Here is a 13,208-nt window from a genome sequence, read left to right on the forward strand (position 1 = left end):
TCTGTTCCCTGGACATGCCCCAGTCATTCCTTCCTTGTGAATTTCTCTTCCATCTCCCTGTTTTCTGCTTCCTCTTCCCTTTCTTTTTTTTTTTTTTTTATTGTCCAGCCTCTTCTCACTCTGGTCACTTTTCTGCATCATCTTTCAGTTCTTCTGCAGACAGCTGAACAGCAGAGCATTCCAGTGTCAAAGAATTGGGGAGGAAGAGGAAAAGTCAGCAATGGAGACTAACAAAAAGCCAGTAAAGAGAGCAGGAAGAAAAACCCCAGAAGACAAATGAGGAAATTGTTCTAAGGAGGGAGTGAGCGGTTGGTTCAATACCAATGATAGAATGAGTCTGATAAGAAATGAGGATGGTCTATTGGATTTAGCAACATCAAGATCATTGGTGACCTTGACAAGGGGAGCTTTGGTGGAGTAGTGAAGATGAACATCTGGATGGAGTGTGCTCAGGGAAAATGGGAAGAGAAGATTGGGAGATAGAGTGGTTAGACATTTCTTTTGTTGAAAAGGAAGATGATGAATGGAGAAAGCAGGTGCTAATGAGGTTTTTAAAGGGGTGAGAAATACATGTTTTTATGTTTCTGGAAATGTATCAATAGAGGAGGGAGATTCAAGAGGCAAAGGGCAATTGCTGGAGCTGTGGTCTTCAGCAGATGAGATGGAAGGAAATCTAGTTTGCAGTAGAGGAATTTGCAGTTGGTAGAAATACTGAGGGTTGCTCCCCACTACGAGGCAGGAGGGAAAAGTATGTAGGTACAAATATTGCTGGTTGGGGTTTAATATTCGTAGGAGTCCATAGAAATTTTCTTCTGATTGCTTCAGTTATCAGTGAAGCAAGAATCAGGCTAAGACAGAGGAAGAGGCAGATGTGATTGGTTCAAAGAGAAAGAAGATGAGAAATAGATGTTGAAAAGGGAATAGATGGACATGAGAAATATATGTGATTTTGTGATCCTTAGCTTAAACTAGGACTAGTCAAACTTGTTGTGCATAATAAATAAGACAGTAAAGATGCAAGTATTCACAAACTTTAAAACTTAAAATTGAAAATTGCATGTTCTAAATACACAAGGACTAGGCCTGTGTTGACTGAGGTGGGTTAAAGAGGTTTTCTTGGAGTAGTTAAGATTGAGTCAGGACTTGAAGGTTGATGACGATTGGTCTCCTAGTTTCTTAGGCTTAGGATTTATTTAGTAAAACCCCCCTTTATTCTTTTCTGGAATAGACTGTGGAAGCAATGAAGACCATATTGGATGACCTAAGAGCTGAAGACCAATTCTCTGTGGTCGATTTCAATCACAACGTTCGAACCTGGAGAAATGATTTAGTTTCAGCTACTAAAGCACAGGTTGCAGATGCCAAGAGATACATTGAGAAAATCCAGCCCAATGGAGGTGAGTGGGTTTGGCCTAAAGCCCTGTGTGAAACCTCCCTAAGTTCCAAGTCTTTTTGTGTTGTTGTTGTTCTTTTTAATTATACATGACAGTAGAATTTACTTTGATATAATTGTACAAGCATGAAATATATCTTATTCTAACTAGGACCTCATTCTTATGGATGTACATTATGGTGGGATTCACTATAGTGAATTCATATAGGTACATAGGAAAAGTATTCTGGATTCATTTGCTTTACTTTTTTTTTATCCTCCACTGCACTGGTCTTTACCCAGTTTGCAATGGGTCTACCCTAAATTAAATATATTTATTGGTAAATGATGAATACTATTTGTGACACAAGTCCAGCTTGATGAGTTTTTAAAAATTCCAACCTTTTACAAAAAAAAAAGGTTTAGTAAGTGATGTTAGCTTTCGTTTTCACTTGCATATGGTAAAATGTAAGTCTTCGTCGCAGCTGATTCACATGCCTTAAGTTGGATGTTTTACAAAAATGATAGACTGGTGCTTTCAAGGGCTTATTTATCTCTAGGGGGATAGTTTAGGGTTTCTTCTATATTTTTATTGGCACATTATAGTTGTACATAATGGTGGGATTTGTTGTTATGTATTTGTATGTGCACACAAAAAATATAACGATATAATTGCCCAATACTTCCCCTTTCTCTCTTCTCCTCCCTCCCCCTCTTCTCTTTTCTCCACTCTTACTGATCTCCCTTCAGGGGACAGTTTATTTTAAAGTAAATAATTTACTACGCTATGGTACCTTGACCAGGCAGAGCTAAATTTGTGTCACTTGGAAAGCAATCAAATTATTATTTAATTTTGAATAATTAGCAAATAATTATTCAAATATTATATTAATATTATTAATAATTATTAAAGAATCATTAATTAGCTAATGGTTATTTTTTATATATATATATATATTTTTTTTTTTAAATTTTTTATTGTTGGCTGTTCAAAACATTACATAGTTCTTGATATATCATATTTCACACTTTGATTCAAGTGGGTTATGAGCTCCCATTTTTACCCCATATACAGATTGCAGAATCACATCAGTTACACATCCATTGATTTACATATTGCCATACTAGTGTCTGTTGTGTTCTGCTGCCTTTCCTATCCTCTACTATCCCCCCTCCCCTCCCCTCCCCTCCCCTCCCCTCTTCTCTCTCTGCCCCCTCTACTGACATTCATTTGTCCCCCTTGTATTATTTTTCCCTTTCCCCTCACTTCCTCTTATATGTACTTTTGTATAACTCTGAGGGTCTCCTTCCATTTCCATGCAATTTCCCTTCTCTCTCCCTTTCCCTCCCACCTCTCATCCCTGTTTAATGTTAATCTTCTTCTCATGCTCTTCGACCCTACTCTGTTCTTAGTTACTCTCCTTATATCAAAGAAGACATTTGGCATTTGTTTTTTAGGGATTGGCTAGCTTCACTTAGCATAATCTGCTCTAATGCCATCCATTTCCCTGTAAATTCTATGATTTTGTCATTTTTTAATGCAGAGTAATACTCCATTGTGTATAAATGCCACATTTTTTTTATCCATTCATCTATTGAAGGGCATTTAGGTTGGTTCCACAGTCTTGCTATTGTGAATTGTGCTGCTATGAACATCGATGTAGCAGTGTCCCTGTAGCATGCTCTTTTTAGGTCTTTAGGGAATAGACCGAGAAGGGGAATAGCTGGGTCAAATGGTGGCTCCATTCCCAGCTTTCCAAGAAATCTCCATACTACTTTCCAAATTGGCTGCACCAATTTGCAGTCCCACCAGCAATGTACAAGTGTACCCTTTTCCCCACATCCTCGCCAGCACTTGTTGTTGTTTGACTTCATAATGGCTGCCAATCTAACTGGAGTGAGATGGTATCTTAGGGTGGTTTTGATTTGCATTTCTCTGACTGCTAGAGATGGTGAGCATTTTTTCATGTACTTGTTGATTGATTGTATGTCCTCCTCTGAGAAGTGTCTGTTTAGGTCCTTGGCCCATTTGTTGATTGGGTTGTTTGTTCTCTTATTGTCTAATTTTTTGAGTTCTTTGTATACTCTGGATATTAGGGCTCTATCTGAAGTGTGAGGAGTAAAGATTTGTTCCCAGGATGTAGGCTCTCTATTTACCTCTCTTATTGTTTCTTTTGCTGAGAAAAAACTTTTTAGTTTGAGTAAGTCCCATTTGTTGATTCTAGTTATTAACTTTTGTGCTATGGGTGTCCTATTGAGGAATTTGGAGCCCGACCCCACAGTATGTAGATCGTAGCCAACTTTTTCTTCTATCAGACGGCGTGTCTCTGATTTGATATCAAGCTCCTTGATCCATTTTGAATTAACTTTTGTGCATGGCGAGAGAAAGGGATTCAGTTTCATTTTGTTGCATGGGGATTTCCAGTTTTCCCAGCACCATTTGTTGAAGATGCTATCCTTCCTCCATTGCATGCTTTTAGCCCCTTTATCAAATATAAGGTAGTTGTAGTTTTGTGGATTGGTTTCTGTGTCCTCTATTCTGTACCATTGGTCCACCCGCCTGTTTTGGTACCAGTACCATGCTGTTTTTGTTACTATTGCTCTGTAGTATAGTTTGAAGTCTGGTATCGCTAAACCGCCTGATTCACACTTCCTGCTTAGCATTGTTTTTGCTATTCTGGGTCGTTTATTTTTCCATATGAATTTCATGATTGCTTTCTCTATTTCTACAAGAAATGCCGTTGGGATTTTGATTGGCATTGCATTAAACCTATAGAGAACTTTTGGTAATATCGCCATTTTGATGATGTTAGTTCTGCCTATCCATGAACAGGGTATATTTTTCCATCTTCTAAGATCTTCTTCTATTTCTCTCTTTAGGGTTCTGTAGTTTTCATTGTATAAGTCTTTCACCTCTTTTGTTAGGTTGATTCCCAAGTATTTTATTTTTTTTTGAAGATATTGTGAATGGAGTGGTTGTCCTCATTTCCATTTCAGAGGATTTGTCGCTGCTATACAGGAATGCCTTTGATTTATGCGTGTTGATTTTATATCCTGCCACTTTGCTGAATTCATTTATTAGCTCTAATAGTTTCTTTGTAGACCCTTTTGGGTCTGCTAGGTATAGAATCATGTCATCTGCAAATAGTGATAATTTAAGTTCTTCTTTTCCTATTTTGATGCCTTTAATTTCTTTCGTCTGTCTAATTGCTCTGGCCAGTGTTTCGAGAACTATGTTGAACAGAAGTGGTGAGAGAGGGCATCCCTGTCTTGTTCCAGATTTTAGAGGGAATGCCTTCAATTTTTCTCCATTCAGAATGATGCTAGCCTGAGGCTTAGCATAGATTGCTTTTACAATATTGAGGTATGTTCCTGTTATCCCTAGTTTTTCTAGAGTTTTGAACATAAAGGGATGCTGTACTTTGTCGAATGCTTTTTCCGCATCTATCGAGATGATCATATGGTTCTTATTTTTAAGTCTATTGATGTGGTGAATAATATTTATTGATTTCCGTATATTGAACCAGCCTTGCATCCCAGGGATGAATCCTACTTGATCATGGTGCACAATTTTTTTGATATGTTTTTGTATTCGATTCGCCAGAATTTTATTGAGGATTTTTGCATCTAGGTTCATTAGAGATATTGGTCTGTAGTTTTCTTTCTTTGAAGTGTCTTTGTCTGGTTTAGGTATCAGGGTGATGTTGGCCTCATAGAATGAATTTGGAAGTTCTCCCTCTTTTTCTATTTCCTGAAGTAGCTTGAAAAGTATTGGTATTAGTTCCTCTTTAAAGGTTTTGTAAAACTCTGCTGTATACCCATCCGGTCCTGGGCTTTTCTTAGTTGGTAGTCTTTTGATGGTTTCTTCTATTTCCTCAATTGATATTGGTCTGTTTAGGTTGTCTATATCCTCCTGACTCAATCTGGGCAGATCATATGACTTAAGAAATTTATCGATGCCTTCACTATCTTCTAATTTATTGGAGTATAAGGATTCAAAATAATTTTTGATTATCTTCTGTATATCTGAAGTGTCTGTTGTGATATTGCCTTTTTCATCCCGTATGCTAGTAATTTGAGTTCTCTCTCTTCTTCTCTTTGCTAGCATGGCTAAGGGTCTGTTGATTTTGTTTATTTTTTCAAAGAACCAACTTTTAGTTTTGTCAATTTTTTCAATTGTTTCTTTTGTTTCGATTTCATTAATTTCAGCTCTGATTTTAATTATTTCTTGCCTTCTACTTCTTTTGCTGTTGTTTTGCTCTTCTTTTTCTAGGATTTTGAGATGAAGTATGAGATCATTTATTTGTTGTTTTTTTCTTTTTTTAAGGAATGAACTCCAAGCAATGAATTTTCCTCTTAGAACTGCTTTCAATGTGTCCCATAGATTCTGATATGTTGTGTCTGTGTTTTCATTAATCTCTAAGAATTTTTTAATTTCCTCCTTGATGTCTTCTATAACCCATTGATCATTCAGTAACCTATTGTTCATTCTCCAAGTGATGTATTCTTTTTCCTTCCTTCTTTTATCGTTGATTTTCAGTTCCATTCCATTATGATCAGATAGGATGCATGGTATTATCTCTACTCCTTTATATTGTCTAAGAGTTGCCCTGTGACATAATATATGATCTATTTTTGAGAAGGATCCATGTGCTGCTGAGAAAAAAGTGTAACTGCTTGATGTTGGGTGGTATATTCTATATATGTCAATTAAGTCTAGGTTATTAATTGTGTTATTGAGTTCTATAGTTTCCTTATTCAACTTTTGTTTGGAAGATCTGTCCAGTGGCGATAGAGGTGTGTTGAAGTCTCCCATGATTATTGTATGGTGGTCTATTAGACTCTTGAACTTGAGAAGAGTTTGTTTGATGAACATAGCTGCACCATTGTTTGGGGCATATATATTTATGATTGTTATGTCTTGTTGGTGTATGGTTCCCTTAAGCAGTATGTAGTGTCCCTCTTTATCCCTTTTGATTAACTTTGGCTTGAAATCTATTTTATTTGATATGAGTATGGACACTCCTGCTTGTTTCCGAAGTCCATATGAGTGATATGATTTTTCCCAACCTTTCACCTTCAGCCTATGTATGTCTTTTCCTATCAAATGCGTCTCCTGTAGGCAGCATATTGTTGGGTCTTGTTTTGTGATCCATTCTACTAGCCTGTGTCTCTTGATTGGTGAGTTTAAGCCATTAACATTTAGGGTTATTATTGAGATATGGGTTGTTCTTCCAGCCATATTTGTTTATTTATGTTACTAAACATGGTTTGTTTTCCTCTTTGATTATTTTTCCCCCATTTACTGTCCTACCTCCCACTGTTGGTTTTCATTGTTATTTTCCATTTCCTCTTCCTGTAATGTTTTGCCAAGGATGTTTTGAAGAGATGGTTTTCTAGCTGCAAATTCTTTTAACTTTTGTTTATCGTGGAAGGTTTTAATTTCATCTTCCATCCTGAAGCTTAATTTCGCTGGATACACAATTCTTGGTTGGAACCCATTTTCTTTCAGTGTTTGAAATATGTCATTCCAGGATCTTCTAGCTTTCAGAGTCTGTGTTGAAAGATCAGCTGTTATCCTGATTGGCTTACCCCTAAATGTGATCTGCTTCCTTTCTCTTGTAGCTTTTAAAATTCTCTCCTTATTCTGTATGTTGGGCATCTTCATTATAATGTGTCTAGGTGTGGGTCTCTTATGATTTTGCACATTCGGCATCCTGTAGGCTTCTAGGATTTGGGATTCTGTCTCATTCTTCAAGTCTGGGAAGTTTTCTCGAATTATTTCATTGAATAGATTGCTCATTCCTTTGGTTTGAAACTCTGTCCCTTCCTGTATCCCAATGACTCTTAAATTTGGTCTCTTGATGTTATCCCATATTTCTTGGATGTTCTGCTCATGGTTTCTTAACAGTCTTGCTGAGCTGTCTATGTTCTTTTCAAGTTGAAATACTTTATCTTCATTGTCTGATGTTCTATCTTCTAAGTGTTCTACTCTGCTGGTAGTATTCTCAATTGAGTTTTTAAGTTGGTTTATTGCTTCCTGCATTTCTAGGATTTCTGTTTGTTTTTTATAACCTCTATCTCCCTGTATAGTTGATCTTTTGCTTCTTGGATTTGTTTATGTAATTCATTTTGAAGTGATCTTTCATTGTCTGATTTTGCTGTCTGATGTCTTCCTTGAGACTCCAGATCATCTGAAGCATGTATATCCTGAATTCTTTGTCTGACATTCCATCTGCTGCAGCTATTACCTCTTCTAACGTTGAGTTGACCTGCATTGCTTGTGGTCCTTTCTTTCCTTGTCTCTTCATACTGTTCGCGTTCCTTTCTACTTGGTGAAACTGTTGTGCTATTGAATTTTCCCCCTATATATTTATATTGGTCTTGTATAGTTGCAAAGTCTCCCTCGCAGGCGCGGGCGGCGGCTCTGCCCCTCCTCCAATTGGGGCAATGTGCCTACCACGCCGGCAGGCCGCTGGGCCTGCTCTGCCGGTCGGTAGCAGGTCCGCCTACCTTGCAGGCGCGGGCGGCGGCTCTGTCCCTCTGCGGGCCGCTAGGCTTGTTCTGTCGGTGGTCGCAGTTCTGCCTACTTTGCAGGCACAGGCAGCGGCACTGCCCCTCTGCAGGCCTCTGGGGCTGTTCTGCCAGTGGGTCGCAGGTCCGCCTACCTTGCAGGCGCGGTGGGGGTGGGCGGCTCTACCCTTCCTCAGGCCACTGGGCCTGTTCTGTCTGTCGGTTGCAGGTCTGGCCTGTTCTGATGGTGGTCACAGTTCCGTCTACCTTGCAGGCGCGGGGGGAGGGGGCGGCTCTGCTTCTCAGAAGGCCGCTGCTCCTCTTCTGCCGGTGGGTCGCCGGCCCGCCTACCTTGCAGGAGTGATTGGAAGCTCTGCCCTTCCACGGGCCACTGGGCCTTTTCTGTTGGTGGTCACAGTTCCGCCTACCTGGCAGGCGCGGGGGGTGGGGGGCGGCTCTGCCCCTCAGCAGGCCTCTGGGCCTGCTCTGTGGGTGGTCACAGTTCCGTCTACCTTGCCGGCGCAGGGGGAGGGGGCAGCTCTGCCTCTCAGCAGGCCGCTGCTCCTCTTCTGCCCGTGGGTCGCAGGCCCGCCTACCTTGCAGGAGTGATTGGAAGCTCTGCCCCTCTGCGGGCCACTGGGCCTTTTCTGTTGGTGGTCACAGTTCCGCCTACCTGGCAGGCGCCAGCTAATGGTTATTAATAATTTTCAAAAATTATTTAATATCGAATACATTATGCATAAGAAATCACTAGACAGATGAACCTGAATCCAAGGTGTGATTTTAGTGTGTGTGAAAAGAAAGTGCTTACAACGGTATAATCCCATTACTTTACCAGGCACAAACATCAATGAAGCACTCCTGCGGGCGATCTTTATTTTGAATGAAGCCAATAATTTGGGATTGTTGGACCCCAACTCGGTCTCTCTGATCATTCTGGTTTCTGATGGAGACCCAACAGTAGGCAAGTATCACTTCAATTTCCTCATGATAAACATTTTCACTGCTGTTGCTTAAGAATGTGATTTGCCCTGCATGGGAAGTCTAACAACATGGGCCTGAGCTTCCTAAAGGCAGTCTCCCATCAGGGAGCACTCATCACATCAGCCAGTTCTCGGACATTGTAGTGGTGCTCTTGAATGCCTCAGTTTCCCCTCCATGCTAGGGAGAGAGTTGAGTTTGAATTCTAATAGTATATTGTGAAGATTTGCTGATGCATTCTAGTGAAATGCATTTTTAGACATTGAAAGATGGTGTGTGAGTTGTAACTGGTGAATACTGACCCCAGCTCTTGACATAGTACCTCCAAAGGGCACAGTAACACATTCTCTATTTTCCATATTCCTCCCAGTTTCAACTGGAGAAATGACAGCTCTCTTACAACCTTTAAGTTAATCATTTTTCTTATCCACAACATGGCTCCAACATTTTTTTTTCTTTTTTAACCTGTGTATCTATACTGACAAACATAAGGAATAGTGAATGCCAGATTGTGTTGCTTAAGTGTGTTGCCATGTGAACAAGCACCCTTTCTAACCTGTGCCTTACACAGCCAAACGGAATGAAAATACGTGAAGCAGTAATGACAGTGGCAACCAGAGTGTTGGAAAGATGAAGAGAGGCCATTTTATTAGTAGTGAGACTAACGTGACTAATTGTTATGTCTTTGTTATAGATTCAATGTTTCCCCTCACCTCAGAGTTTAAAATTCAAGTTTTGGATAAACTCATAAGAAAGGCGAGGAAATACAATTTTTTTTTAAAAAAAATGTGTATTTCTTACACCTATCCCTTTACCATCTAGATCCTGTCCTGAAGTCAGTCACTGGCTACCAGTTCCCAGAGATATTTAGTACATATCATATTACTCTAAGTACATAGTTGGAAACATAGATGTATATGTTCATGTAGGTATACAAGTGCATCCTACATACTGCCTTATTTACCTTGATTTTTTTCCTTATTTTAAAAATTTGTGTTTTTAATAGCTACATGGTTTTTCACTGTTTAAATGTACCATAATTTAACCATTCACCCTTATTGGTGTACATTTAATTTGTTTCCAATATGTTTGCTATTCCTAAATAATGTTGCCATGTACCATTGCCCATACTTCATTTTGACACATACTAGTTCAAAGAGTAAGTGCATTTTTAAATTTTGATAAATCTCACTAAATTACCTTGCCTGGATTTTCCAAAAACTTTTTAACATTGATTCCTTCTTCTTTTCTTTCCTGTCATCACCAACTTCAGGTGAGGTAAAACTGTCAAAAATTCAGAAAAATGTGAAGCAGAACATACAAGACAATGTCTCCTTGTTCAGTTTGGGGATAGGATTTGATGTTGACTATGATTTTTTGAAAAGACTATCCAATGAAAATCGTGGAATTGCTCAAAGGATTTATGGAAACCAGGACACATCCTCCCAGCTCAAGGTAACACTGTTTTCTGTTCCTCACTCCCTAGAAATCATCCAACTACCCATATCTGATGCCTAAATGAAGATGGTTGCACTTAATTTAAAATTGTCATTATTTGTTGCAAGAATCAGAGAAGGACCCCTTCAGGAACTGAACACTTCATTCAATTCCTCCTCACAGTCCCCTCCACCCAGGTACTTCTACCTTAATGGTGAGATAGGAGTACACACTTCCCTATCCCCTGAGCGGAAAGGTCTCTTGAGGCCAGCTTTTGCTGGCCCTTGAGGCCCATTGAGCAATGGCCTTTCCTATCATGGGGGCCACTTGTTTTTCCTTTGAAGTGCTTTGGCACCTCAAATATCAGTTCTTTAATATGTAAAACAGGTCCAACTGAGTCCTCTAAGTTTCCTTAAATACAAAAGATAAAAATTACTTGATTTTTTACTAAATGGCCAAGAAAATATGTCAGTGCCAGGCACTGAAAATAGGAAAGGTTTAGGGTTCTAATTTGGGGGTATTGACTCAGCTGACATTTGTTATTATGAGAATACCTGAGTTTTTTTATGCTATCATACCAGAAAATGGGAGAAATCTGGGTTCTTAAATATTGATAGTGCTTCTAACAAATCTTATTGTCTCCACATCTCAGTTTTTTTTCCCATCAAATAATTGTGCCAAGCAAGGTGGCACACACCTGTAATCCCTGAGGCTAGGGAGGTTGAGGCAGGAGGATCAAGAGTTCAAAGCCAGCCTCAGCAAAACCAAGGCTTTAAGCAACTCAGTGAGACCCTGTCTCTAAATAAAATACATAATAGGGCTGGGGATGTGGCTCAGTGGTCAAAGTGCCTCTGAGTTCAATCCTGGGGTACCAAAAAAAAAAAATCATGAGTATGTTTACTTGTCCCAGAGATACATGAGATAACTTAAGAAGTATCTACTAAGCGTGTGACAAACCTCAGAGAAAAATGCTTTAAATAATTATTTATCTGGTCTTATTTTTCTTCTTCTTTCTCTTTTTACAAACTGTAGAAATTCTACAATCAGGTCTCAACTCCATTGCTCCGAAATGTTCAATTCAACTATCCCCACACGTCTGTAACAGATGTCACTCAGAACAGTTTCCACAACTATTTTGGAGGTTCAGAGATTGTTGTGGCAGGAAAATTTGACCCTGATAAGTTGGAGCAAGTACAGAGCATTATCACCGCAACTTCGGTACATCTGCTTGTCTGCTTATTCGAAGATACTAACTGGGCCCCTGGAGATAATCAATCCTGCATGTGAACAAGCTAATATTCTGCATTCCCAGAATCCTGTGTTAGAACAGCAGCAGTAACTAAAGAGAGGGCATGAGAAAAGCTCTGCCACCTTCCCGACTATTCAGTCAATCTTCACGTTTTCATCCAAGTCCATGCCCAGCCCCTGGAAGGGTGCACTTAGTCCCCAACAGAGGCATCTTCCATTTCTTTTGTATTCCCCTCCAAATGCCTAGTGCCCTGATTCACTCAAGGTGATTTAATTAACTCTAATTCTTCTCCCTTCAATTGAACCTTCTGTCCTCTAGGCTAACACAGAGTTGGTCTTGGAAACCCTGGCCCAGATGGATGACCTGGAGGATTTTCTATCAAAAGACAAGCATGCAGATCCTGATTTCACCAAGAAATTGTGGGCCTATTTAACAATCAATCAACTGCTAGTGGAGCGGTAAGGAGAGAAGAGTCCACACTAGAGGGATTTGTAAAAGTGAAATGTTCACCCACAATATTTGAGTTCATGCACAAAAGGTTTGCAACCAAGAAAGGCAGCAAATTAATATAGGGTTGTGTTATATTAACTTCCATGTGTTCCCAATTCTTCAACTAAAGCTGGATTATTATTATTTTTTTGGGGGGGTTCTAGGGATTGAACTCAGGGGCACTCTACCACTGAGCCACATCCCCAGCCCTATTTTGTATTTTATTTAGAGATAGGGTCTCACTGAATTGTTTAGCACCTCACTTTTGCTGAAGCTGGCTTTGAACTTGGGATCCTCCCACCTCAGCCTCCTGAGCCACTGGCATTACAGACGTGTGCCACCACGCCTGTCTAACTTTCTTTTTTATAAGGTATAATATACATAGAGTATGTGAAATGCATTCATTTGAAGTGTGCAGTTTAATGAATTTTTATATATATCACCCATGTAATCACCACCCAGATCCAGATATAGAACCAGTGAAGGTTCCTTTATTCTCCTTCTCCCACCTCCAGTGGAAACCACTTAGTCTGATTTCTGTCACCATCAATTAGTTTTGCCTGTTGTTAAGTGTCACATAACCATGCAATCTATTTCCAGCTTCTTTCACTTGGTATGATATCTATGAGATTCATCTGTGTTGCTGTGTATATAAGTAGTTAATTTACATTTGCTCTTGAAAACAGGTTATTGTCTAAAGAGAAATGTATGATTATGAGATTACAATGTTCCCCAGGAAGGGCTCCCTGATGCTCATCTACGTCACCCCTGGCTTCTCAGTCGAGCTACATCTTAACCCTCCAACATAAAAACTTTTCTATCACTAGGGTAGTGTACAGTTCTTTGACCACCTGCATCAGAATTACATGGGGTGTTTGATAAAAATTACCATTCCCAAGCCCACTCCACCTGTTAGATCAGATTCCCAAGAAGATGAAATAGGTTGATCTAAACTAGGCTGGGAAAATGAAATACCATTATATAGCTGGATTTGCAGAGAAAAATCCCTGATGTTGATAAGATTATAAAAAAAAATAAACAGGCTGTAAGCTATTTGAGAAATATCCCTGCCCCTTGGGTAGAAGCACACTGAATATATTTAAAGGTATAGAGCAAATTGCTGCTGAAGTTAAATATCGATTAAAAAAAAATCTCAGATCAGCGGTT

The 13,208-nt window shown here is 39.4% G+C and overlaps 2 protein-coding genes across 4 annotated transcripts in view; one reads left to right on the forward strand and one right to left on the reverse strand.

Annotated features, from left to right (window-relative positions):
• The window catches only part of Kin (Kin17 DNA and RNA binding protein), an 85,872-nt gene that overhangs the window by 30,449 nt on the left and 42,215 nt on the right, over positions 1-13,208 (reverse strand). The window lies entirely within an intron of this gene.
• The window catches only part of Itih2 (inter-alpha-trypsin inhibitor heavy chain 2), a 40,781-nt gene that overhangs the window by 18,431 nt on the left and 9,142 nt on the right, over positions 1-13,208 (forward strand). Inside the window, exons 10-14 of the mRNA XM_027944855.2 lie at positions 1,229-1,397; positions 8,724-8,849; positions 10,140-10,321; positions 11,336-11,521; positions 11,871-12,010. Coding sequence (XP_027800656.1) covers positions 1,229-1,397; positions 8,724-8,849; positions 10,140-10,321; positions 11,336-11,521; positions 11,871-12,010 — 803 coding nt within the window. The remainder of the gene's footprint in view (positions 1-1,228; positions 1,398-8,723; positions 8,850-10,139; positions 10,322-11,335; positions 11,522-11,870; positions 12,011-13,208) is intronic.

This window comes from Marmota flaviventris, chromosome 12, assembly GCF_047511675.1.
Source record: "Marmota flaviventris isolate mMarFla1 chromosome 12, mMarFla1.hap1, whole genome shotgun sequence".
NCBI classification, from domain to species: Eukaryota; Metazoa; Chordata; class Mammalia; order Rodentia; family Sciuridae; genus Marmota; species Marmota flaviventris.